The sequence below is a fragment of the Calypte anna genome, chromosome 2 (genome assembly GCF_003957555.1).
Source record: "Calypte anna isolate BGI_N300 chromosome 2, bCalAnn1_v1.p, whole genome shotgun sequence".
NCBI lineage: Eukaryota > Metazoa > Chordata > Aves > Apodiformes > Trochilidae > Calypte > Calypte anna.
In genome coordinates this window covers 131912627-131937577 of record NC_044245.1, presented here as the reverse complement: position 1 = coordinate 131937577, position 24951 = coordinate 131912627, and the positions used below count along the sequence as shown (strand labels likewise).

The 24951-nt window shown below is 38.3% G+C and overlaps 1 protein-coding gene across 2 annotated transcripts in view; it reads left to right on the top strand.

Moving 5' to 3' along the window:
- Nucleotides 1-1395: 1395 nt before the first annotated feature.
- Nucleotides 1396-24951, top strand: part of LRP12 (LDL receptor related protein 12) — a 46641-nt gene continuing 23085 nt past the window's right edge. Inside the window, exon 1 of one of the 2 annotated variants that reach the window (XM_030444389.1) lies at nucleotides 1396-1772. In XM_030444389.1, coding sequence (XP_030300249.1) covers nucleotides 1694-1772 — 79 coding nt within the window. In that variant the 5' untranslated portion in view covers nucleotides 1396-1693. The remainder of the gene's footprint in view (nucleotides 1773-24951) is intronic. The other variant, XM_030444390.1, reaches the window with a different exon arrangement.

Here is a 24951-nt window from a genome sequence, read left to right as displayed (position 1 = left end):
GCCAACAGGGTCATTTGGGTTGTTTGGAATAGTGCTTAATCTGAAAAGATAATTACTGTTGTCTGTATTGTTATGCAACTAGAATCTATGGAAAGAGAATCGTCATATCTCTCAGTAAGATCCAGCTGGGTGGTAGAAACTGGGCTGAACTAGACAGACAAAAATAACTTTGGGAGGAGTGGAGGAAAACTATGGATAATGTGCTGAGTTGTTTAATGCTGACCTATCTCTGTGGCAGAGTTTAACACGTTCCAGTAAGAACTTACACCCAGCACATACAGCTGTAATTACTGTGAGAGTGCTTGAAGGCCCGGTGTGTTCATAGGTGTGAACATGGGTTCACTCTGTGTGGCATCTGCTCATAAAAGCAGTAATGTCTCAGTAGCTGCAGACCTGAATTCCTGAGCATCCCTCCAGTACTCCATTGCTAATCATTAAAAACAAAAAGAGGACACACTGGATGGCAAATAGGGCACCTGGGGTTTTGCTGAATAAGTCTGTTAGACTTGCAAGTAGAAACCAAAATGATTGTTGACTAAGACGTTGTGAATGCTTTACTTACTTGTCTAAACCTATAAATGAAAGATATGTTTTCTTCTTCCTCAAAGTATGAATTTTGTATGTATACTCATGGCTCCTGACAGGTTAAGTCACATCCCTCATAGGGTCTAATCCATTGAGGATTATTAAACTAAATGAAATTGCACCATCCCACTTGGTTTTGACACTCGGTTAAACAACTGAGAGCAATAGATAACTGTGCAATAAGAAACTGGTGCATTGAAGGGTGAAGGACAGGCAAAAGTAACTGCACAGAAAGCATCATAAGGGGGGTCTCTAAGTTTGGATGCTACACATCCTACAGCAGCTATGCCTTTGCTCACAAGGCAGCGTTTCCATCTCATTGGTGAAATGTGGATTTGGAGGTCAAAAACACAGCGGCCTCCGGGGTCTCTTTGTGCTTTATAAATGTGTTTGATTTCAGTCTTCTTCAGAGCAGACAGCCAGGGCACCCAAATCCCCTCCCCCTTTTTTTTTTTTTTTTTTAATTTATTTTCCTGCCTGTAAAGCAGGAACGGAGGCAACTCTGCCGCCGTAGGGACAGGAAGATTCCACCCGTCGCCTCCCTTGAACCTTTCTCCTCGGAGGACACCTCCTCGGCTGAGCAACACCCAGGCCCACGGAGCTCAGCCACACGGGACCAAACCACGGCTGCCGGGGGAGGTGGCGGCGGCTCCGGACTGGGCGGGCAGAGCGCTACCAAGGGCGGGACGAAACCTGGCGGCGACGACTGAGGAGAGTGAGGCGGCGGGGCGGTGCCGCGGCGGAGCGTGGCGGCCTGGGCCCTCCCCCGCCGTCTGGGGGCCTCTGCTCCGCCCCGCTCGCCCGCCCGGCCCCCGGCTGCCAGGAGCGACTCCATGCGCTCGAGCCGCCAGTGCGCAGCCGCAGCGGAGCTCAGCCGGGGGGAAGCGGCGCGGCGCGAAGGGAAGGAGGCCGAGGCCGGCAGCGGCTCATGGCTCCGCGGGCGGGTGGATGAGGCGCGGGTGTGTGGGCCGCTAGCGTTCCCCGAGGCGGCAGCTCCGCTGGGCAAGGCGAGAGGAGCTCCTCTTGCGGCGTCGGCAGCTCCGGCTCCGTGTCGGGGGTGCGGCGGTGGCAGGTCCGGCTCCTCGTCGCCTCCCTGCGGGCTGGTGTTATGGCCCCTTGGGGGAGCACGGAGGGCTCCCCGGCATGGAGGTCAGCGCAGCTCCTGCTCCTCGTCGTCTCCTGCTGCGGTAGGTACCGGAGGAGTGACGCCACTCGTCCGCCTCTGTTTCGCTGGCCGCGGGGGAGGGGGAACAAAGCGGCCTTTCTCCCCGCCGGCCTCCGGCGGAGCGGTGGCCCGGGCCGGCAGCAGGGACCCTCGGGCTGCTCCGTGCCCTGCCGTCTCCCGGGACCACCGCTGCTGCCTTCCCTGCGGCGGCCCCGCTGGTGTGCCCTTACTTCTCTTTCCCCGCCCCCAACCCCGTCCTTCCCTCTGGAGCTCGGCTGCTTCAGGTCTCGCTCCAGAGTTGGGTTTTTTTTTCCGTATCTGTAGAAGTGGGCGGAAATCTCCTCAGGGAAGTCCTTAAAACTGAGGCTGGGATTTGGCCCAGCTGCTCTCGGTTTTCTCTCTCGCAGATGTACGTTGCTGGGAACTCCGGAGTTGGCGTGGGGCCACGCAAACAAACCAGCCCCAAATCCTCTGAGTCACGAATAATCGCTGTCTGTGGGTGATGGGGGGGATGTTTGGGAGATGTTCTACGTCCGGCCGGGCTGGGACGGCGGCCGCCTGGTGCCTGAGGGCAGGAGGAGCCCCTCAGGGGGCCGCGGGGCCCGGGGGGGGCTGGCGCTGTGTGATGGGTTGGTGACACATCAGCACAGGCCTTGAAGCCCTTCCAGGGACCTTTGCTTCTGCTCAGCCTGCTTTCAGTTCATTCCCGAATGGCATTTGATTTATGGTTATTGACCCATTATTAATCAGAACTGCTAACGAAAAATACTTGTCTAAATGTGTTACGGAATGTACTTAAATTGTTCTTTACAGTGGGTAAGTGGCCCGGTAGGACATGGTAGATCAAAACGCAGATGCTTGATAGAACTGTCGCGTGTTTTCTCACAGAGTTGTTTGTTTTACGAACTCGAGCGTGGGTTGTGTCTGCAGGCCCCTGACATGAGAGGCAGTCGTTGGCACAGAGCAGAACAGCAACAGGGCCCTGGTTTAGCAGTTTGTGAAGTAAGGAGCCTCTCTCTGCTTTAAAAATATGATTGAACATATTAAACTGGAGTATCTTTTACTGTTCAGGGAAATTAACTTGAGCCAGCAGCATCAAGATACTTTATGTTCGTTTGTGAAGAGAGCTTTCTTTGCCCATTTCATATTACATGAGTAGTAGAGTAGGCTTCTTCAAACAGAACTGTAGTTATGCCAGTGCCTGTAACTGAATAGTTGGGCTGGTGTGTTTAATTTTTGAGGGGACCTACTTGCATCAGCAGAGTGAGGTACTGACCAAACTTCTAAATATACACAGCGTCAAGGAGAAGAGTTCTGATATCTGTGTAGACTTTTAAAAATTGAGTATGTCAAAAGCTACAGTGAAGCCACACTTGCAAAGGAGCTAGCTAATGCTAGAGCAGGAAGTGGTAGGGAAATACCAAATCAGGATATATTAAGCTGTTCTTACATTTGTGTACTTCATGTACTTGAGAAATTTCAATTCTCTGTGAAAGTTTTTAGCAAACAATGTATTTCTTTTCTTATACTCACCACAGAATTGAAGTAAATGGTTAAAATCTAAAGTGTGATATGTGTCATAAGCCTGACCTCAGTAGATAGATTTGGATTGTGATGCTGTAACTTAGTATTTCCCACATCTTCACTAGAAAAATTTAAACCACAAGTGTAATCTTTAGAGGAAAAAAACCCCAACCAAATAAAATTCTTGCTGAATAGTTTTCCATAGACCTTTAATCAAGGCGTTCCAAAGTTCAACCAAGAATGAAAGCTCCATACGTTTCTTTTTCCTTGCTAAGAAACATATCACCATCTGTTATCGCTACTGTCGGGAAAGAAAAGCTGCTTCCAATTTTGATCGATGTGCTGGTTCATCTTCAGGAGGCATTAGTTTCTCCTAACAGTTTCTGTTATAAATGTCTGAAGTTCTGACCATTTCCACTGCTCAAAGGAAAGAAACTTTCCGCTCCCCAGGTTAGAGCATCCAAAATGAAAGCAAGCATTTGCTGTGTAGCATATTTCTATCTCCAGCTGTCATTTTGGTTTCTCCTGTTTCATTTGGGAGAAGGAAATGGGAGTTGGGACTATTAAAACATTTTACCTTTCTGTATAACTGCTTTTAGCTCTTCCAAACTAAACTAATTTAATCTCTGCATGAATTTGAGCAAGGCACAGCTGACAGCAGAGCTCTGGACTGTGTTCTTGATCCTGAGCAGAGCCTTGTGGGTATGATTGTTATTGCATGCTAAAGCTTTGAATACAGTAGGTGATACTCAAGGTAAATACATACTTGGAAAAGCAATAGTGTATCACTTTGGTTGCCTTCCATTGTAGCAGTTTTACAGCTATACTAACCAGAATTTTCTAGTAATTAAAATACTAAATTCACCAAGGTCGATATGTAGGCATTGAGCTCTCCAGAGAATGTTTCTTTGTTGTTAGTGAATTTTTCAAACCTTCCTTCTGATGATAACTATAATTACAAAAATTTGAGAAGGAGGAATGCTGATGAGTGAAATATTGGAATAGCACCGACTTAAGGAGAATTATAGCTTGGTAGGCTGGTGGGCAGTGGTGTTTGTTATTTAATATGTCTGGTCTTCCTGTTGGCTTGAGAGTTTTATATCCAAGAAATGATTGTATGTGTCTATAATCTGGGCATGGCTTTCACTGGGCGAATTTGCAGCGATTTCTGCATATCTCAAAGGTCCTAAATGTTATCTGAGTTCAAAACAGAACCATATGTATCACAGATTTGATTCTTTAGGGGAAAAGTGTAATTTGGGAAATTGATCACAGTCTTAAGGGCAGTGTTTCTGAATTAAAGTTTGATGATTGGCTGAAAGTCAAATTAATATTTTTTTCTTGTTAAAACATCAGCTTGGATTAGAGAACTGAATTTAACTAAAAAATAATAACTAATTAGGGAAAATAACTAATGTTACTGTTTTGACCTTTTTATTTAACCCTTTGCAGGATGATGTTTTATATCCTACTGCAGAATTTTCAGGACCAGTGTGGGAGGGATTAGTGTCACAGAGGAGAGGTTGAATTATGAAAAGTCTCCAAGGTGGCACAGTACAAAAGCTGGGACATGCATTTTCTTTGGAAAGGGGTCTGGAAGCATGGGTACTTGGCTTTTTTCAGATTTCTAGAAAGTCAAATATTTTATGGTCTTAACTATACTTGTCATCTGATATACTGATTTGAATTTCTGTCTCATTGAGTAGAAGACTCCAGGAAACCTTTTGTGTTCTGTACAGTAGGTAGTAGTTAGTGCAGTTACTAACAGTAGTTAAATTTCCCTGCTCGTGGCTTTAGGCAGATGTAATGAGTTTAAAGGAAAATATTTACAATAGTAGGACAGCAAGACTAAAAGAGTTCCACGGTGGAAGTGGGGACAGGTAGAGATCAGTCTTAATTCCCCTGGTCTCTAGGATGGGTTTGGCTTTAGTGAGTACTTGAAGCACCAACTACTAAGAAACATTAATGGAGGGCAGAAAAATTATTATTCCCAGAAATTGTATTTTAAATAATGTTTTATGTTCCTCCTGAGACTTTTGAATGCTATTGACATTATTCTGGCTCATTAAAAAATTACATACTGTGCTAACGTGAGCTTTAAAACACTTTATTTTGGGTTAGAACCATTCGAAGTCCCAGTGGTACAAAAGTTGCTTGAAATTGCAATGAAAATATAAATGTTCATTTGGCTTTAAGGTGAGGCACATTAAAGTTTCATGAAAGTTCACCAATCAGGACCCAAATTTTATGTGTTAGTCTGCTAATGATGGTATGAAGAGGAATAAATAATTCGTCAGGTTCTGTCACCTTATTTGAAAAAATAGCTTGACTCATGTTAGTGAATCAAGTCTGCCAGCCAGTTTATTTAATTTTGTAAAGAAGCTGAACTATAAAGCCAGAACAGACTGCCCTAGAGGAATGGCTTGGCTTAATAAATTATTGTACCTTAAACAATGTCACTTTTTAGTGATAGTGTTGTGATATATTGAGCAGATATATTTTGCTAAGATGTTAATCATATTATTGGCAAAACTGTTGTTTTTCATTTATTAGAATGGTTCTTTAGTCCTTGAAGTGAACAGTACTAATTTTAATGACATAGGTATTCGTATTGTCTAACAATTCAATTATATATCAAATTGTGCAAGTACAATTATATTTAACTGGCTGTTCATCAGCCAGTTGCCTGTAATCAAAGTATGAGGTCCCTTGGACAATATTTAAAGAAGTGTTCATCTGAGGAGAGAAGTGGTACAAAAGTTGCTTGAGATTACAATGAAAATATAAATGTTCGTTTGGCTAGAATGAACATTCTAGACAACTTTGTAGCAAAATGACCTTAAACATTTTTAGTTAGGGTAGTTGGTGTGATTGTTATTATGCACTACCCTACTTGACAACATGAGGACAGAAGCCACCTGACTCCATTCCTGTCATCACAGCAAAGCATATAATTAGCATGGCTTTGTTGGATGTTCTGTCATTCCTAGGAGAGGAAGAGCTCTGCTAGGCTGGTGTTATAAGGACTCTTTCCTTTTGTGACTACTGTTTTAGAATCAAGTAGATATAAACTATGGGCATTATTTTCAACGGAGCCTTAAATATATTTGATTTGTCCTGGCCAAAACTTGCAATTATGATCAGTCTTGTGGTTCATTAATAGATACCTTGGCATGGTAGATACATCCCTCCAAACATTATTTTATCTTTTAGCATACACTTCAGTTTCTCAAGCTGTAGAGTTTATTTTCATACTTGTTAGGTATAATTCACTATTTGCCTTAGAGTATTTTTAAAAATTCATGAGTACTGTTTGTACTGTGTAAGTAGTGTGGTTTTGCTTTCCTAGATGTCTCTATATTTTTTTAGGTTTAGTGTTCCATTTCTGTGGTCCCAGATAGTTAATGATGATGTCAGATACTGAAACAGCTGAGATATCTAGGAAGGCATTACTTGAAAGAGGGTGATTTGTCAAAAGCCTTTGATTATTTTTTTATTAAGTTGTATGCATTTCAGAATTGCTGTCTGTAACATTTGCATTAGTGGTTATTACTGAAGTGTCTGTGGGTCAGCAAGATTCAGCTTACTTACTTTACCTGATTGTAAGAAAACACTGGGTACCAATGCAGTTAATACTATGAAATAGTTGATACTATCCTGTGTTTATCCCCTCAATAGAAATAAATGCTTATATCTTATAGCTTAATGCTAATAGCATTTATAGCAACCTGTATGATACCATACTCTGTTTTAAATTTGGTTGTAGTGTAGCTGTTTGCTACGAAGCTTATGTGTTGATGATTTTTTTTTTTTTTAACCAAGTCAAGCATATTTATTAGCTATCTGCTAGATTTTTTTTCTTGCAGTTCTGTTTAACTCTGAATTTTAGGTAATGAGTGAAATCCTGTATAATTTTATCATCTGTTTGACAAGGAACAATTTTCTGGAAGTAGTCAGAAAACAAAAAAAAAAAGAACCTTTTTTCCCCTGGCTTATTTGTTACTGGATTGAAAGTAAGTTATTAAGCATGAATAAGAGCCCTTTCCTCCCTCAAAAAGAAAAAAAAAAAAGGCAACAAACAAAACACTTAAAGCATATTTTGGAGGTGGTGGTGGGAAGAAGTCACACAAACATTTGGTTTAGTAGCTTGAGTTGTCATAAGATAATATCTCTTTTCATTTAAGCATCTTGTGACTTGTCAGTACTTTCTTAGGTATCTGCTTGATTTGCAAGAAATCCGAACTTGTACAGTGAACTATAAACTTTCAGCAAAGCAACAAATGTTACCTATTGTGTTTCCCTGTAAGTGGAACTTCCCTGTACTTGAACTAAGTATTAGCATGTGAACTGCATTTTTTCAGCCATCCCATTCCGTGTCTGTAACTCCTGAGTGCCTTTCCTTTAACCCCTGAGATGTTTGATGTTTCCTACACTAGCTGGAAGCCCCCTGGACTGACTCCGGATCCAGAGCAGAGTTCTGAAGTCAATTGAAGCCAGAAAACAGTAGATCCTCTAACAAACATCATAAGCATATTTTGGCTTGTGGTGCACATCTATAACAGTTGCTTGTGTTTGTTGGGTAAAAAATCACTCTGCTATACACTCCTATAACTTGGTTTTTTTACTTCAGCTTTGTATCAATCAACTGGGAGACAAGTAAGTCCTGCTGAAAGTTCAGACTGTGATAGCAGTTCTTTTATGGAAAAATAGGATTTTTTTTTTTCCCTAGTTTAGTTTAAACAGTAATACTAGTACTAAGTTTCTTCTAGTCAATTGTGTCTCAAAAACTTAGTGGTTTTACTCATTTAAGGAGCTACTCCTTAAGAAAGAACATTCAGTGACTGAAGCACTCAGTGACTGAGCACTTTAGAACAGGAAGCCTTGTTGATGTATCTCATAGAGGAAAGGTATGCACTAACACTGATGTTCTCTGGCTTCTAGATTTTAGCTGTATGTCATTTTTTGTAAGACTTGGATTAACATCTTTTTTTTTGTAAGACTTGGATTAACATCTTTTTTTTTAACTTTACAAATTATGTTAGAACCCAGTGAATTATTATACCCTCATAGGGTGTTTTCCTTCTATGAAACTGTGTAACTGTTTTGAGTGTCTCAAGTAAAAGGAAGTAAAAGCTTCAATTAGTAGTATTGGAGTAACTGGGACTGAGGCAGATAATGAATAGGTAACATGTGGTAAACATCCATATATATGTATTTCTCTTATCACATAGCTTTGAGTGGAGGCTTTAACTCTCCCCTCCATTTTTCCTGCACTTGGAGCTCGACAGAGTAATTTCCAAAGAGAATGATTCTGGAGTCCTAGTTAATGTGCTGTTTTATTCATGATATTGTTGTATTTACTTCAATCTGCTCTCCCTACTATTAAGCAATTACATTTTTCCTTTTGCTCACTTCTAAAGAAGTGCTTAGAGAGAGTGCACAGTGTTTAACTCAAAATGTGTATCTAAACCATATGGAAGTATTTGTAACTGGACTTGGAAGAGTCCTTATTTCATTTTTTCTCACAGTTGATTTTTTTTCTGTGTATGGAGACAGAACATTTCTCTTTTTCATGATGCAAACATGAGTAAATATTCTGAAAGAGATGCCTAATGGTGAGTTAGGAAGATGAATGATAGTATCCTTAGTCACCTGTCTCGTGATCACAGCAACATGCATCTGAAGTACTGACTGGGGTGGATTTGGGTAGCTGTCTGTTCAGTAGAAATGGCTGCACTTGTCAGAGCACTTCCCATCGCTCATGTCTCATATCTAAAGGCACTGGAAGAGTAACCAGTTCCATGGTTAAAGTTCAGCTAGTTTCTGTGGTTAGAGAGATTCGTGAGGCCTGAAGAGTTGGGATGTCAAGGGAGGGAAAGATTGGGATGTCTTGGGAAGCATGTTCACAGCTAGAGGTGGCAGAACAGTTCTTCATTGTGGAAGAGGAAGCCAACCTGACTAGGGGAGCAGCTATTGTTTTAAGAGGCTGTGCAAGTTGAAGGGAGGAAGAGAACCAGCCTATTTTAAAGGGTGTTATGGTGGCTTAGTGAGCATCTAATCAGTCTAGGAGCAATCTAGGAGGTTACTCTTATGAGTTACCAGCAAGTGAGAAGAGGGGTTTGAGTGCAGGATAAGTTCAGTTGCTTGAGAGCTCGCTGTCAGGAAGGATGAGGTTACATTAGATTCTTGAATTTTACCTGTACTTTAGAAAGTAAGTCGATGAACAAGCAGATTTTTTAGCATTTTGTAACTCAGCGCATGGCTTTCGTAAATGTTTGAAACATCCTTGTGACCTTGATGAGTGTTCCTCTTTCTGGCTGACACTGGCATTTGGCAATTGTGCCTACTTTAGCAGCTTTACTGCTGGATGTGTCTGGGGGCTGTGTGTTTCTAGTGTTCAGTTACTATTGACCTCTCTGCTGATGATCCAGCTAGTTCTGTTCCAGTGCCCATTGCTGAGGTGTTTTCTAGCTTGTCCCACTCCAATCCCTGGTTTCCAGGTATCTGTGCATAGTTCTCATGTAAATGGTAATCCAGTATGCTAAAGATGAGTGATAGTGTTACACTTGTTAAGTTCACAATAATAATTTTCTGGTTTTCTTCATCTCTTGTGGGAAGTCTGGGACAGTGATGCCTGTAAAGGCTATTCAGCTTTACACTGTAGATGAATAAGGTTTGGGAGAAGGGCTGTGCCTTTATTCTCTTGCCTCAGTGAAGAGCACAGTCTGCTTTCTCCACTATCTGTTGGAACCACATGGCTTATGTGTTTTTCCTTTGAGGTCCATGAGGAGTTTTGCTGGAATAAGAGATCCTGTGTTCTAACTGCAGATTAGAAGTGCTTCAAACTGTCCTATGACATCTCCTGTAGATAACTTCCTTGTAAGTCAGATTTGCCCAGAGTGAAAAGTTAAGGTCACAGCTCTGCGCTCCTCACAGAAAGTTCTAGTAGTGCTCGATAGTGATTTTTTTAGAATGAGTATCATGAAATCATGATGAGTTTCATCTGTCTTAAAACGTTATTGAAAACACAGAGGTCAGAAAGATGTGTGTAAGTCTGAATCTTTTTTCACTAGTTTTCTGAAACTGTCTTCAGTTTGTGGGTTTTTTTAAAGTGGATCTAAACTCTGGATATAGCCATTTAAAGCATTGGACATGAAGGAATTCAGCATAAAATGCAATAGCTTTCAGAAATTATTGATCCAAGATTAAGCTGAATTTAAACTTTTAATTTGAGATCCTGCTTGCTGACCATACTGCACATTTGGGAGCCAGTAAAGTGCTCAAAACACCTAATTTGAAAAAAGCATTAACAGTTTCTCAACATGTCTGTGTGTTTTATGAGTAAAATAATCACATCGGGGTTGGTTTGTTTGTTTTTTTGAAGGAGGTAAGCTACTCTCATGGGAAAGATGTCTGAACTAGCTTTAAATGTGAATTATTGAATATAGCTTGTAAATTATTGCTATGACTGTAAGGCATTATATACTTGAGCAACTCCTTCATGCCTGCACCAAAATACTGTATACTTTGATGTGGTTTTGAAGTGGCTGAAGATAATTTACTTTGGTGTGTAATCAGAGTTTGGGTTTTATAGTTTATGGGGTTCCATTGCTTTGTCTACTTTTTTATCTGGATGTGGAAATCTGCTGTTAAACAGGAGGGATGTACTTAAATGAGTGAGATGTACCATTATATAAAAGCAGATAAATAGAAATTCTAACATGTCGGAATTATGTCTGACATTGGTCTCATACTTGTCACCATGCTATGTTCCGTTTTTTGCTATTTTAAAATTTGGTGCCTACCTTTAAAAAGGGTGTAGGAGCAAGTGCTGAATTTTGTTAGCAGGTTGGCTTTTAATAGAGTGGAATGTCTGCCTGTATATGTAATTTTTTACCCTTTATTTCATAGCCAAATTAGTGCATTGAAGCCTAATTCACCATTTTCCTCTTTTATCCTTAAAAATGAAAACCATAGCTACTTAAACTTTTCAACGTTTCCTTAGTCAAGTTAGTCATTTATTTCATCCAGGATTCTGTGTCAGCGGAAGTTGACAAAATCAAAGTAAATCTTGGGCTTTCCAACTTGCATATGATTTTGTGAAAGTACTAGTAAGTCCTGTGGTTGCTTTGAATATGTATATATATAGTCAAGGGGAAGATGTGGCATTTTACTGTCACTCAGCCTGGACTTTGCTGTGCATTGTTGTGATCAGTTTAAATTTTACTACTGGCATCAATAAGCTAAAAGTCAAATAAAAATGAACTGCTTATAAAAATGTACTAAAATTATTACTTGTAGTTTGATAATTATGAACAATGAAACTGACTTCAGACCTTAGAAACTTTCAGTGGTGTGTTTATTAATTCAAAATTATCTTTACAAAAAGCGGCATTTGAAAGTTTTGCCCATCCAACAGTATTGTAGGACATTTATCACTGTTGCAGGTGATCCACATTAGAAACCTATAGTTTGGTTTGCTTTGAGAGAACAAAGGCCAACAGGAATGCATAGCCAGCACACAAGGAAACCAATGCCCTTAAACTGTGGCTTATTATTATTCATTAGGCAGAGTTGCCAGTGAGGAATTGTAAGGGATGTAATCTGCTTTTATCAATGCACAAGTGTAACAATGATTTTCATGCAAATTGAAAAGAAGCTACATCCAAAAGAATACAGCTGCCTGTCAAATATGGTAACTGGCAAGGAATTTTTTTCACATAGCTGTATTTCCAAAACATTCTTCATCTTTTACTTCAAAACATAATTTTGTTTCATTCATACACACTTTGAACCTAAGTGTCCCAACATAAAGCTGCTGTTTAAGTTTCTTTTGGCTTTTATTTCATACGTAGCATTTCTTAAAAAGAGCATTTGTCTATCAGATTGTGTCTTGCTGGTACTGACCTTCTTAACAATAGGCTTATACCAAAACAAAAAACCAAATCAAAACACAAAAGCAAAAACCTTGGAAAATAAATAGGTGCTCTGTGGTTGTGCACAAATAGAGCTTGTTCCTCCACGTTTCTAATCCTGCGCTGGTTTTGTGAGTGAGTGTGTAATGGGGAGACCATGTGGAAAAAAGTGGTCTTACAAGAATGTGACTTACTGATCTGATCTTTGGAGAAAGTCTCAGGTCTTAGTGTAGGCTGACTAGACTTTCCCTCAGAAAGAAGGTGAATGCTGAAGAGTGATCCTAAAGGAAGGATTTACATGAAAACTGCATCCTTTTGGGAAAGATGCAGTTGCTGAGCTTTTGTAGGGGAACTGGAAGTGGGCTGCTCTTAGAACAGTGTGTCTGTCTGACTTTACTTAAATCTCCAGCTCCTGTCCTTGTCTGTTTTCATGAATACAACTACCAGCTAATTTCTTTCATTCCCAAAAAGCCAGTCTTCTCCTGCTCTTGAGAAACACAGTCCATTGTCTATTTTGGCTATTGTCTTTAAGTAAATGGATACAGACTGTTTTAAAAGGTTTGGTGCTGATCTGCTTCTGCCACTTAAAGAACTCCTTCAAACCTGTTTCACTAAAAGCAGACAGAACATTTTTTTTTCTCACTGATTATTGTATTCTGTGGAATCTCTTAGTATGAAGAAAGTTTACAGTGAAACCTTTATGTTGGACACAAGTAAAAATGTGCAATTTTTTTATATTATTCCTATTAACTGGATTTTTGGGACTACTCTGCCAAATGTGGTAGTAGTCCAAAGTATCTGGAAGTTTTGGGGAATGGATACAACTGTTGTAAAGCTGCATGTTCCATGGGAAACTAGGCTCAGGTTGGTGTTAATATATGCAAACTAAACAGGGTTTTGGTTTATCAAGTTGTGAATGGGAGGGATAAAGGGGGTGGGCAGTGATTATGTAACTTGATGTTCAGTCATCTTGTATATATCTGAATGATTGTTGGTAGGGGTTTCCTCAGAGGAAAAATGAAAATGTTTTTGTATAGTATCCCACTTATTTAATTTTTTTTTGAAGCAGGAGTGGAGAAAAAAAATTGTTAAAACTGTTTTCAGGAAGAAAGTAAATGAGTCGTATAATCATGTAGTGAGATGTTTTTTGGTCAAGACAGGAATAGGTGAGTAGAGCTTGTGTGAAGGCAAAACTCTGGTGATAAGGTGTCGTAGGTGAAGGGATAGCAGACTAAAACGTAATTATGAATATTAGGGTAAATGGTGTTAAAGATTTTGGAAATACCTTTCTCCTCTCCAAGATATTCTTTCCTCTCATTGTGTTTAATCCCCTGTTGATATTTGTATTTTTGTCATAGGAATTGTCCAAGACTTAGTGTATACACGTTCATCCATGGCTAGCTGCTTTTCCCTCCCTGGGGAAGCTCATGCTTTGCTAAGGTTTTTTAGCATACCACAGTGTATGGCTCTCTGTATTTTCATGAATATTCCAGGAACTGGAGGTGCTGGGGAGCACGTGCCTGTGTGAACCCCCTTTCCTTGTTCTGTAAGTGGGACCTTCACGTAGTTAAGTCTGAGAACAGGGCTTCTGGAATTCAGCAGCCTCATGCCAGCTGTGTTGAAGCTAGTTGGGGATGGTTCAGCACTGAGCCTGGCTATTTTGGTGAAAGGAAGCAACTTATTTCTTTGTCATTCATCTTCATAGACGGTTTCAATAAGATGGTAAAATTAGGTGGAGGTGAATGAGTCAAGTAACACCTGTAAATGTGTCTTTCAGCTAAGTAACTTGTTAAAAATATATTTGCTCTTTTGAAGGGCTGTGAACTCTCATCTAAAACACCAAGGTTTCAGAGCACAAAGAGTCAGAGTTGGGTTTATTGAAATAAACAAAACATATATCATGAATTTTCTAGACGTTTCCAATTTCTTGCTAAGTGCTCCAATTGAAATGCTGATTATGCTGCACTTCGGGGCACAGATCTGTGGCTGGCAGAGGGTCATGGTGGGAACATCTGTGTGTGTCTGAGGAAAAAAGCAAGATTAGTTAAAATCCCATGTTATGAGAAAGAGTGAGATAAAGCTGAGGAATGCTGGACTTCTCTTGCATGCTTAGAGCTACTGTAATGTAAAAAACCTTGGAATTTTGTAACCCTTACAATGAGACTTTTTCTTACTGGCTTTATTGAGAATAGAGTCATACAAGCAACCTTTTTTGTACACTGCACTATACACAAATCATTGTGGTCTTTTAACTTTGTAAAAAATACTTGTCTTGCAAAGAGCCAAAACCAGAATCCATGTAGTAAATTAGCTGTGTGTCTACTTTAACACATGCATAATTTTCCAGTGGTAATTTGTGTGTCTCAAGTTTGTAGTTTGACAGCAGGGAAATTATATACTTAAGTGTTTTGAGTTAAACTTTCTCTTGACTAATGTTATATACACACTATGGCTGTCTCGAAAGTGTGCTGTACTCTGCTGAATTGCAGCTCCCTAAACTTTCAAGTCAAATGCTTATTTAGCTTTACAGAAAGCTTACTTAGCTTTGCTTCTTTATGCAATTGTGGCGTCATAGTACTATCCAACACTATTGTCTTCAGTTCCTGGGAGCAGAAGATATGTTTCTTGTCTAACTACTGGGAATTGCCATCACAAGAGGCTCCAGTACCCTGCTGTACTATGCAATGTGACAAGAGGTGTTCCAGCTGTCAGACGTGCACTTCTTTTCATCGCATATAAAGGTAGCAGTGTTAATTGTCTTTATATTCCACTTGCTGATTTACAGCTGTTTACACCTAAGCTGTCTCTATAGCTACCTCCAACACAAATAATTTAACTCAGACTTTCCCCAGTGCTTCATAAAGTTTCCACTTTGGAAAAGGGACAAACCTTTACCTTTTGGTGTTCAGTATTTTCAACTTTGTTCTGAGTGATTTGGGGGAGATAGAAGGTGAGGCACAATGAGGAGTAATTAGCACAGGATAGAACACAGAGTTCTGTTTCACTTTTGCAGATCCTGTTGATCTGCAGTGTCTTTTTTAGTACTCAGAGCTTTATAATTTATTAACATTACTTTTAATTTATATAATTTTAGAGATAATTTAACTCCTTTTTTTTTCTTTTTTTTTGTGCTTCTCACCGCGTTGGCAGGTCTGTCTGTGGGAAACAAAGCCATCATGTTTGCTTTCCTCAAACTCTCTTGTGCCTATAAAGCACTGACATTTGATTATGTTTTGGCATTTGGTGGACTGAGATTTCGAATTGTATTCTATATTGTGCTTTTTTATTGTCATTTTCCTTACCTAACACAAATGTAACATACACAGTTTTCATAAAGCAGTGAGCTCTGTGGAACAAGAATTGTTTTTTGTGGTTTTTTTGCACAGTTCCTGACACAATAAACCTACAATCATGATAAAAGCATATTGGTACCGTTATGAAAAAAATGCAGTAGTATGTTACTGTGTTTTGTATGTATCATAAACCAAATAAAGAAGACTAAAGTTTTTGCAAATTTAATTTTGACAAAGCATAGTGTTTGAAATAACAGGTGTTAAACTCTTACACAGGTGTATTCATGCTAATGTGCGAAATGCAGCACCAGCATTGTTCTTGCAGGACAAGAATCATGGGATTAATAGCAGGAAACATGGAAGGGAAGGGACAGAGAAGATTTGTCTTCCAAAGAGAGGGAATGAAATACCAGTTTGAGTCTTAGAAACTTACATCCAATTTTTTTTTTTTTTTTTTTTTTTTTTTTTTTTTTTTTTAGAATTATACAATACATTTATACAATACATATAGACTACTTCTAGACTTTTGAGGGATCCCCATGGATATTTTAGAGTTTCCTATTCTGTAATTAATTACTTGAATGAATGCAGTAGCTGTTTTCTCGGTGTATGGAGATCATGCATAAAACACTGGAGAGAAAATAAGTTTTACTGAATTGTAAGTTTTACTGCATATTTCCAGTTAGTTTCCATTTGTTTGGTTTGATGAAAGAAGTTTGAAACAAAAGAGAATGTAAAAATAGCAAGACTCATGCACAGAGCTCTTAACATGGGTGCTCATGCAAGTATGTGTGCACACGTTTGTACCAGGAGCGTGCCTTGGCTATTTTAAGAGCTGATTCTGAATTAAAGAAGATATTAATCTGGGTAAAATCAATGTCGTATCTTGCAGGTAATCTGTCTTCTCTTAATTTCTATCTTTTTTTAATAGAAACTGTTCATGGTGTACTTTGAGGAATGCAGTAAATTATGACTGTCAAGTTATAGCAAGTTCATCTGTTATTCTTCTTAAGTCCTAAGGATATTTACTAAACAGGGTAGTTTAGGCAAGTCTAGAAAATCAGTGTCACATATTAATGGTCTTTGCTATCATAGTGATTGAAATTTTGAAGCTGACAGGTTACAGTAGAGAAAGAGCTGTGGGGATTAATGTCTTTTTAATTGTGAGACTGGAAGCATCTGCATTTTGTGGTTCTCTCAACTCAGTGACATCTCCACTTCTCTCTGCTCTAAGCAGAGTGTATCAAATTATTCATAATAAATAATGAAACTAATTTTGCTGGTGGATGTTTTCATGAGATTAACAAAAAAGCATTGTTTTATGGATGTTGAAGGCACAGGCAAGAAGTGCTTTGTGTTAGGAGCTCTTCTCTCTTTTGGCTGCTTTTACAGTCCATATGACTAATGGTGTGCTGAGTTAAGCTGTGCAAGGGTATTTCTGCACTTCAGTGAAGTCTTATTAAGGGACAGTCTCTGTCCTGTGTTACTGGAAGGTAGCTGGGCAGACTGTGTGATATTTTGTGTAAGTTCAGTTTCACTCTATTTGGGGTCTGAAAACTCCCAACCCCCTTTCTCCATAAACAGTTCTGCACAAGTATTTGCAAGGTCTATGATTTGGTGAACTTTCTTGTAAATTTAAGAAAACAAGCTTTCTTTGGAACTCTGCAGTGCTCTCTAATTCTATCAGAAAAAACAAAACACATTAAAGGGTATAAAAGGTTGTCAAAATCAAAGTTTTATTTCTAGTAATAAGTAGCACGAAGGGAAGAAAAAACAGTTTTATCTTTCAAATGAAGGTATTTTTCTTAGGTGCAATACACATGCTGTGCTTTTATGATTTTTGTATTTGATGTATGTGCAAAATGTGCCTGTAAATACACTGCAGCTTCACCACTCTTTCCAGCAAATAGCTTGCATTCAATTCAGCTATGTCATTTCAGTGAATACAACTGGGATGCTTTGCAGTTAATTCTAATTTATTGCTGTTACCTTCGTGAAGGTAGAGTTGAAACTCAAGAGGTATATACTCTTGACTGCAGTGTTCCTTGGTTTGCTTAGGCTAGCGTTTGAGAGAATGTAGAAAATACGAAAATTATAGCTAAATTTGTCAATCCTCTGCTTTTCCTCTGGCCAGAAGTATGAAATTTCCTCCTTGATTTCTGCTTAAATAAGTAGATTTGGTAATTTTATTTTATTAATCCAATGAGCTTTCTGGATTTTGAAACCATTCTCTTTATGCATCCTAGGTGGTGATTTTCTTTTATCTTCTATCATGCCTAGTGTTTTCTTTTTGTCTTCTGTTTTGAGTTGTTAGTCACATGAGATGTAGGTTCCATAATAAAGGTCCAGCAGTGGAGCAGTGCTTTCCTTAATTTCAGTAATGCTCATGATTCTCCCCCACCTTCAATATCGAGTAGTCCTACACTGCTTAAGTCTTTTGGAAAAAAAAAAATCAGTTGTAAGTCTGAGTCATGCTGTCATTTGGAACTAAAGCTTGGATGCATTGAGGGTTCCTGGTAGGGATTCACAGATAGCAGATATTTTCATTTTTTGCAAGCTCATAATAGATTTATGGTGGCTGCAGTTATTAGCTTATGAATGATGATTTTGTTTCTTTTGTTAGCACTTTTTCAAGACAGAATTGAATCAAATAGCTTGAAGAAAACAGGACAACCAGCACTATTGTATCTTAACCATAAATGACCTGAGATCCTGCTTTTACCATCTAGCTTTTGATAGAGGCCTGAAATATTTTGATTAAATGAAGATGTTAGGGTTTTATTTGGGGATTTTTTTTTTCATATAATATAAATGCTGTATATAGACTGTGGTCCACTGGCATTTGTTCCTGTAGTTACAAGGAGTTAAGATGGCAAAGCAGTCTAAACTTGCATGGAACAAAAACAAATCCATTTTTTTCTGTTGCAACAGCAATGTAAAGAAACTGTAGTAGATAGAAGTATAAAAAATGTGAAGAGTATGAATCAACCTGAAATCCTCTTCCCTCTACTGTATAAGCACTGTGCAGCCCCCACACTGTGCAGACCCTAGTCTGGCACTTCTCAAATGAGAAATCCTTTTAGTATCCAAAATAGAATTTTAGAGAAAAAGAATAGTTACTGCAGTTGAACATGTACAAAGGCTCTGAATAGTCCTTTGTTAAAAATAATTAAGTCTTACTAATTTAAACATAGCTGTTTAAAGTATCCAGAAACTTTGGGGTTTTTTTAAGTTTGTAAGCAATACCACATTGGAATGTTTTCAAATATAAGGGCAAATTGTTAGGTTCACATAGGGTATAATCAGGCACATATATAATATGTATAATAAGTAGGCACATAAGCCTTGCAAGGAGATGGTTCATTTAAGGATGGGTAGGCAGTAGTCTCTCTTGGTGTCCTGTCATGTGTTCCCCACCTCCCACACTTTTCCTGGTCTACTTCTTTTTCCTCTAGTTACAGTATTATTAAAAATTTATTATTTTTTCAAAGTAGTTAAGATTTATCACTATATTTTTGCTACTCCCTTGCTTTTCCAGAATCCTGTGCTAGATTAACGCCTGAGAACACAGGTACAACTTGCAGGCAGTGGTCAGTCAAGTAACTTTTTATACCAGGCTGAACAGAAGTATAGGGTTTGGCATGAATAGCACTACTTATATGCTTAAATTCAGGAATCTTGTTGAAGCTGAGCCAATGTCTCTGCTAGATTTCCAATTTCCACTGCTTGCTGCCAAGTATATCAGAGCTGTCTATAAATAGTTTGTGGAATTTTTGAGTGAGAATAAATAAATAAATAAAAGTCAGGTTCTTTTCTGTCCCCATCTTTTCAAACTGAGGAGCTTTAACTGTTTTTATTGCTGAAGCTTTCACGAAAAATCCTTCTCTTGAGTTAGTTGAGTTATTAATTTAAAATTTTAATGAAAACTGAACAATTAAAAATGGTCTTGTGGGATTTACAGGTGTGGCCAGATTGCTTTTTTTCCACCTGCAGCAGTAAATCAGAGTTGCCATAGTTACTACTCTTGCTTTTCTTCTGCAGCCTAGGTCAAAGGAACCTTGGGTTATTTTGCTAATTTGGTGTGCAAAGATCTTATAAAAATGCTTCCTGTTCCCTGTCCTGTGAGAGTCTCTCCTGCCTGTACACCCAGAGAAAAGTTTTGTGCTGCATTTAACACAGCCAACTACAGAACTGCTGGCTGCTTTGTGTGTTTGTTTCCCAATAAAGAAGAAACAAATATATGTTTCCTATAGGAGAGTGGAAAGTGACTGAGAAGCCACACCTATAGAGCAAGAATGCAAGAGCTCACATTGTAGAATGCAGCATCTTCCAAATAATTTATGTATCCCATTGGTGCTGAGGACTGTGTTTTGAAACTCTGGCATCACCTGTCTTGCAACATATAAGTTAAGTTCGTGTTACACTTACATCTTATAGTTTATATGGAATATTGTAGATTCTCTTTTGTGCATTGCAGCAGCATTCACTGTTGGTGTACTACTGGTTAAAGTTGGCTTTAGTCTCTCTACAATGAATAAAGATTTGGGAACTTCATGCCTGTGTTTTATTCAGCAAGAGATTAAAAAAAAACTGGTTTTAATGAGTACATGCCATTTGAAGCCCCTGTGTGAGGAAGAAAGGACTGTATAGGAATGAGAGGTGATACAAAAGTGAAATGTTGGACACAATGATTTAAGTATACAGTGCAGACTTTCAGCAGCACTGTACACATTGTTTTATACCAAATAATTTTCTAAGCACAAAATGGTAGATAGTGGCTGTTGTAGAAAACAAAAATCTAAACCCTACAGAAAACAACTAAAAATTGATTTTCTAGTTCTTGTCTTAGTTTTCTAAATAGAATCACAGTTCTAAAATTGGTCCAATATAAAATAACAGCATTGAACATTATAAACATTCTATGCTTTCTTTTTTTACAGTGAAATTTTATGTGCTTATTTCCTGCTTTTGTATCATAAGCACATTTAAATAAGCCAGTATTCCAGTATAGTTTCATCTGTTAGTCATTTTTATTATTTCTTTAATTAAATAAATGAATTATGCCATTGTAGTATTGAAGTATACAACACTTTCTCTTTCACGTGAACATTCATTTTCATTGTTTGGAATTTTAGATATATTTACTGTACCTTCTTTGTAGCTTATGTTCTGTTGCAGGGATTTGGAATAAATCTCGTCACTGTTGCTTAGGTTGTCTTTACTAGGGAATTCTGGTGTTTGCACAGCAGTAAGGCTTTCTGTCTGTTGCATGCGTAATTTTACACTAAAAGAAATGGTTATTTAATCCTTCTCTTACTTGAAGGATAATTCACATCTTGCTGAATACCTTAATGCTGTTTTACAACTGACCAGCTGAAATTCCTGTGACTCCATTACTTAACCTTCAGGAAATACAGAAGACAGCTGCATGTAATTACATAACACCACTCTGTCGATTTAAAAATAAATACTACAAAGCTTCTCAATAAGTCATGTAATTTTTCAGCCAGACTGGAGATTATTGATCAGTTAATGTCTAAAAGGGAATACTGTTTTTAAAATTGCCTTTTGTTGTGAAATACACAAACTTATGCAAAAACATGTATTGCTCTTTGTCGAGGAAGTAAGCAAACAGCAGTTGTGTGTAGGACAAAAGCTTCTGGTCAAAGATGCAATGCACTACTTGAAAAAAATAAACACATGAAAATATGAGGTAGTGGTAGATCATGAGTTTCATCTTGAGTAGTTAATCCAAATACATGTTGGTGCACAAGTGTATTAATTTGATTACATGTTTATCTCTTATCATAAGGTTTCAGTGATTTCAAACTAAGATACCAGAAGGCAGGAAATAATAAGTGTATCACCCTTGAAGGCTGTTGCTGGTTTCTGTAGGAAGCTGAGAATGGCCCTGCTGCTTTGCTTTGTTGCTGAGTGTGGAGACTTAAAAACAATGCCTGGCTTCAACAGTCTCTGTACCCTGAGCTCTGCCACACCTTAATGTCAAGCATTCCCTGTAGCAATAATATTGTTTATTTCATTAATTGCTCTGGGAGGGCCAGTTTCAAATGCCTATACTGCTCTTATTTAATTATTATTTAATTAGTTTTCCTTTTATTTTTTCTATCTGCTCCACTTTCAGTCTCTTGTTTCGTATAATGTTGAAATCTCACATGTAGCTCTGTTCTTATATTCTGAAGAAGGCACAGTCTGAGTTTCTATAATACAGTTTAGCAGTGGTAGGAGAACATGTTTTGTACAGATAGAAAGTACACAGAGACTTGTAGATTATAAAGGATGAAAAACCTAGTCCTTTTTCTACTCATACTCATTTGAAATTATAGAAAATTATTTTCCTCCCCACCCCCTACAGTTGCACAATCTTAATTTACTGTGTAATACTCTTTCTGCAGTTTAGGAGAGTTTGGCTGCAGTATGGCCATACACCTCTGGATATGTAGCTCTTTGGTGCAGTTACAGCATTAAATCCTGAAGCTAATGCATTTAATTCTAAATGCACAATAGTTGTAACAAATATATGTGCAAAAAGTGTTCAGGCAGTGAGGAGTTTATAAATGATAAGTCAAAAGACTAAGGAGGACTCTACATAATTTTTTGGCTCATTAACTGCATGTAAATAATTCAGTATAATAATTTGGGTTAGTGTTAGATACTAAACTAATGTTTTTATCATAGAATGAGTTGGAAGGGACCTTTAAAGATCACCTGATTTATCACCTAGTTTATCTGAAGGAGGGTGGTAGTACTTGTTTTTCTGTTGATCTCCTGCATGCCTTACTCTGAGCTGTAACATCCTGACCTTAGATTAACCACAGGTATGACTGATAGGCAGTTAACCTTTGCACTTTTACCCCACAGACTCTGCAGATGAGTGTGACTGTGGTTCTGTCACACAGCACCTTCAGGTGGAGCTGGTTTCTGCACAACTTGTGGTTAGAGATTTGCTGGAAGTGAGCGGGTGGGATGTCCACTGGCTGGGACTGTCACAACGCATGCTGGAATAATAGGCATTGTGAGTGCTTCTAGATCAGGGAAGATATTTCTATTTATGGACTAGGGCATTATAGCACTATGGCTAAGTGGCTCTTTAGTGGGGTAATGTGTAAGGCAGCACCAGTTGTCCGTGGAATGTATAGTAAATTTCTTATTTTGGTGGCATCATCCACGCTTAGTCAGCTAGAAGCAAAATTTGGTGCAGATTAATGCAAGATAAGTTCAGGTGACAAGAGGCAGTGTAAACAAGGTAAGTTTACTCTTTGTAAGGTATGGAGTGGACAAGAATTAGGGGAATTGGTTGAAGTAAGGGAGTTTGATTATGAAGTACATTGTCTAAAAGTAAAGCAAGTTGAAGATGTGCCATGATAAAGGGTGTTTGGAAACATGTGATACACAGGAAGTGTTGATTTGTTGTAATTGCAGTTCAGTAGAAATATCCTGTCTGTTCTGCTTATGTAGCATTCATTATGTACCACAGTACCTTTTAACTCAAAGTAGTTTAGAAAAAGCTCTTTTTGTAGTCATTCAGTTACAGCAGTTCCTCACTTTATGCAGCTCTATTTATAGAAGGGTGGTAGTTTGGCTGTTATAGCTGATGGCAGAGGCTTAATCTTGATATAAAAGAATTTAACTTCAATGGAGATAATGTGTGTGTGACTTTTTTTTTTGTGGACAGTAAGTAGTCCAACAGCAAAAATCAATACATCTTAAATGTGCGGTTTGCCACTATGGATTTTTTTTTTTTTTAATTTTTTGTTTCACAGTCAAGTTAATTTTTCCTTAAAACCCAATCTGGATTTAACTGAGTCCTGTTTCACAGTCAAGTTAATTTTTCCTTAAAACCCAATCTGGATTTAACTGAGTCCTAAGATACATGTTGTTCTTCGAAACTGAAGTAATAAAATTTTATTTTTACCATAGTGGACAAAATCACATACACCAGTTTTTGGGTACACTATGAAAATATTCATTGCTTCACTGTGCATTTGTACTACTGGTGTAGGCTACGGGAAAGGAGGGATATATGGGAGTTGCCCTTATGTTAGCCTCCAGGTAAGTCCATCATTGCTACTGTCTGGGCTTCAAATAATAGAAATTGGCAAATTTCCAAACCTGTAATATTTTTCAAGTGTGAAAGCTTTGTTTTTTCCATACTTTTCCCTTATACTTTGGTTGGAGTGTTTGCTCTGCAGTGCTTTCCTTGTTGACAAACCTGCTCCCCAGGCCTACGTTTATTTTTCTGTCTGTGATGAAACTGAGATATTAGTGAGTCAAATACTTTCCTAGGCCATGTTTTTTTATATTCCTCATAGTTTTGTTCTCCTCTCAAGACTCAGGAGACTACAAGGTTCATGGATCTTGGACCAGGATGTTTGGAATTGATGTGTGTTGGGTTTTTCAGGGTGACATGGAGGATATTTAACATCCCTTCATGTAGACTGGTAGGGGAGAAGAGCTCCAACTGCTGGAAAACCTGAAGGCAAACCTAGTGTCATCCAGCCTGTTTCTGTGGTCAGTCAGCTGTGAGATACATATCAAAAGGAATTAATACAAGTGCTTGTGGCACTACCTGTTGTCTGTTCCTGCCTGCTCCCAGGACAACGCAGTGTCTCAGCTTGGAGGATCTGAATGGGACAGATAAATTGACAAAGATCAAAAGGGACTGGTTTTGTGCTGTGAAAATGAAATCCTTTTTTTTTTCTTTTTTTTTTCTTTTTTTTTTTTTTCTTTTCTTTTTTTTTTCTTTTTTTTTCTTTTTTTTTCTTTTTTTTTTTCTTTTTTTTTCTTTTTTTTTTTCTTTTTTTTCTTTTTTCTGGTTGAAACTGTGAAAAACGATTTTTAAAGATATTTGGGACAGAAAGGCACCTCAGAAATTGGAGTTTGGTCCATACTGTAAACACACTCATATATGAAGAGTCTAATTTAAGAGATATTACCAGCAGTGGTGGCAACAAACTTGTGCTCTCAGGTAGAAAGCCATTAAAAGTACTTGCCATGCTTTTGTTTAATCTGTAGGTTACCAGTAGTTTAACATATCTTGGATCTTATTTATCAAAAACTCTATTTTGATTTTTTTTTTTAAAGAAAAAAAACATAGTAAACACCTTTTCATCTTGAGACATGTTCATTTTAATTTAACTTAAATGCAGTTGCTGACCATCTTGAGATGCAGAACTGAAGTACACATACTTTTCTGTTTAATAGCACTTAACATAAGTGATCTGTTGTGTTTATAAGAGGTTATATAGGAGATGGATAATAGTCCAGGTTACACAAGTGATTTTTTAAAAAGAAATTTAAAAGGAAAAAAAAAAGTGGAGAAAGAGGTTTTTAGAGAACAAACTTAGTTTCTTGGTTTTCCTGCAGGCAGAATGGATTCATGCAGGATCATCTTGGTGTGTCTTACAGTGCTGTGCTATGACACAGACTTTTGGCCAGCTTCTGTAAGTCA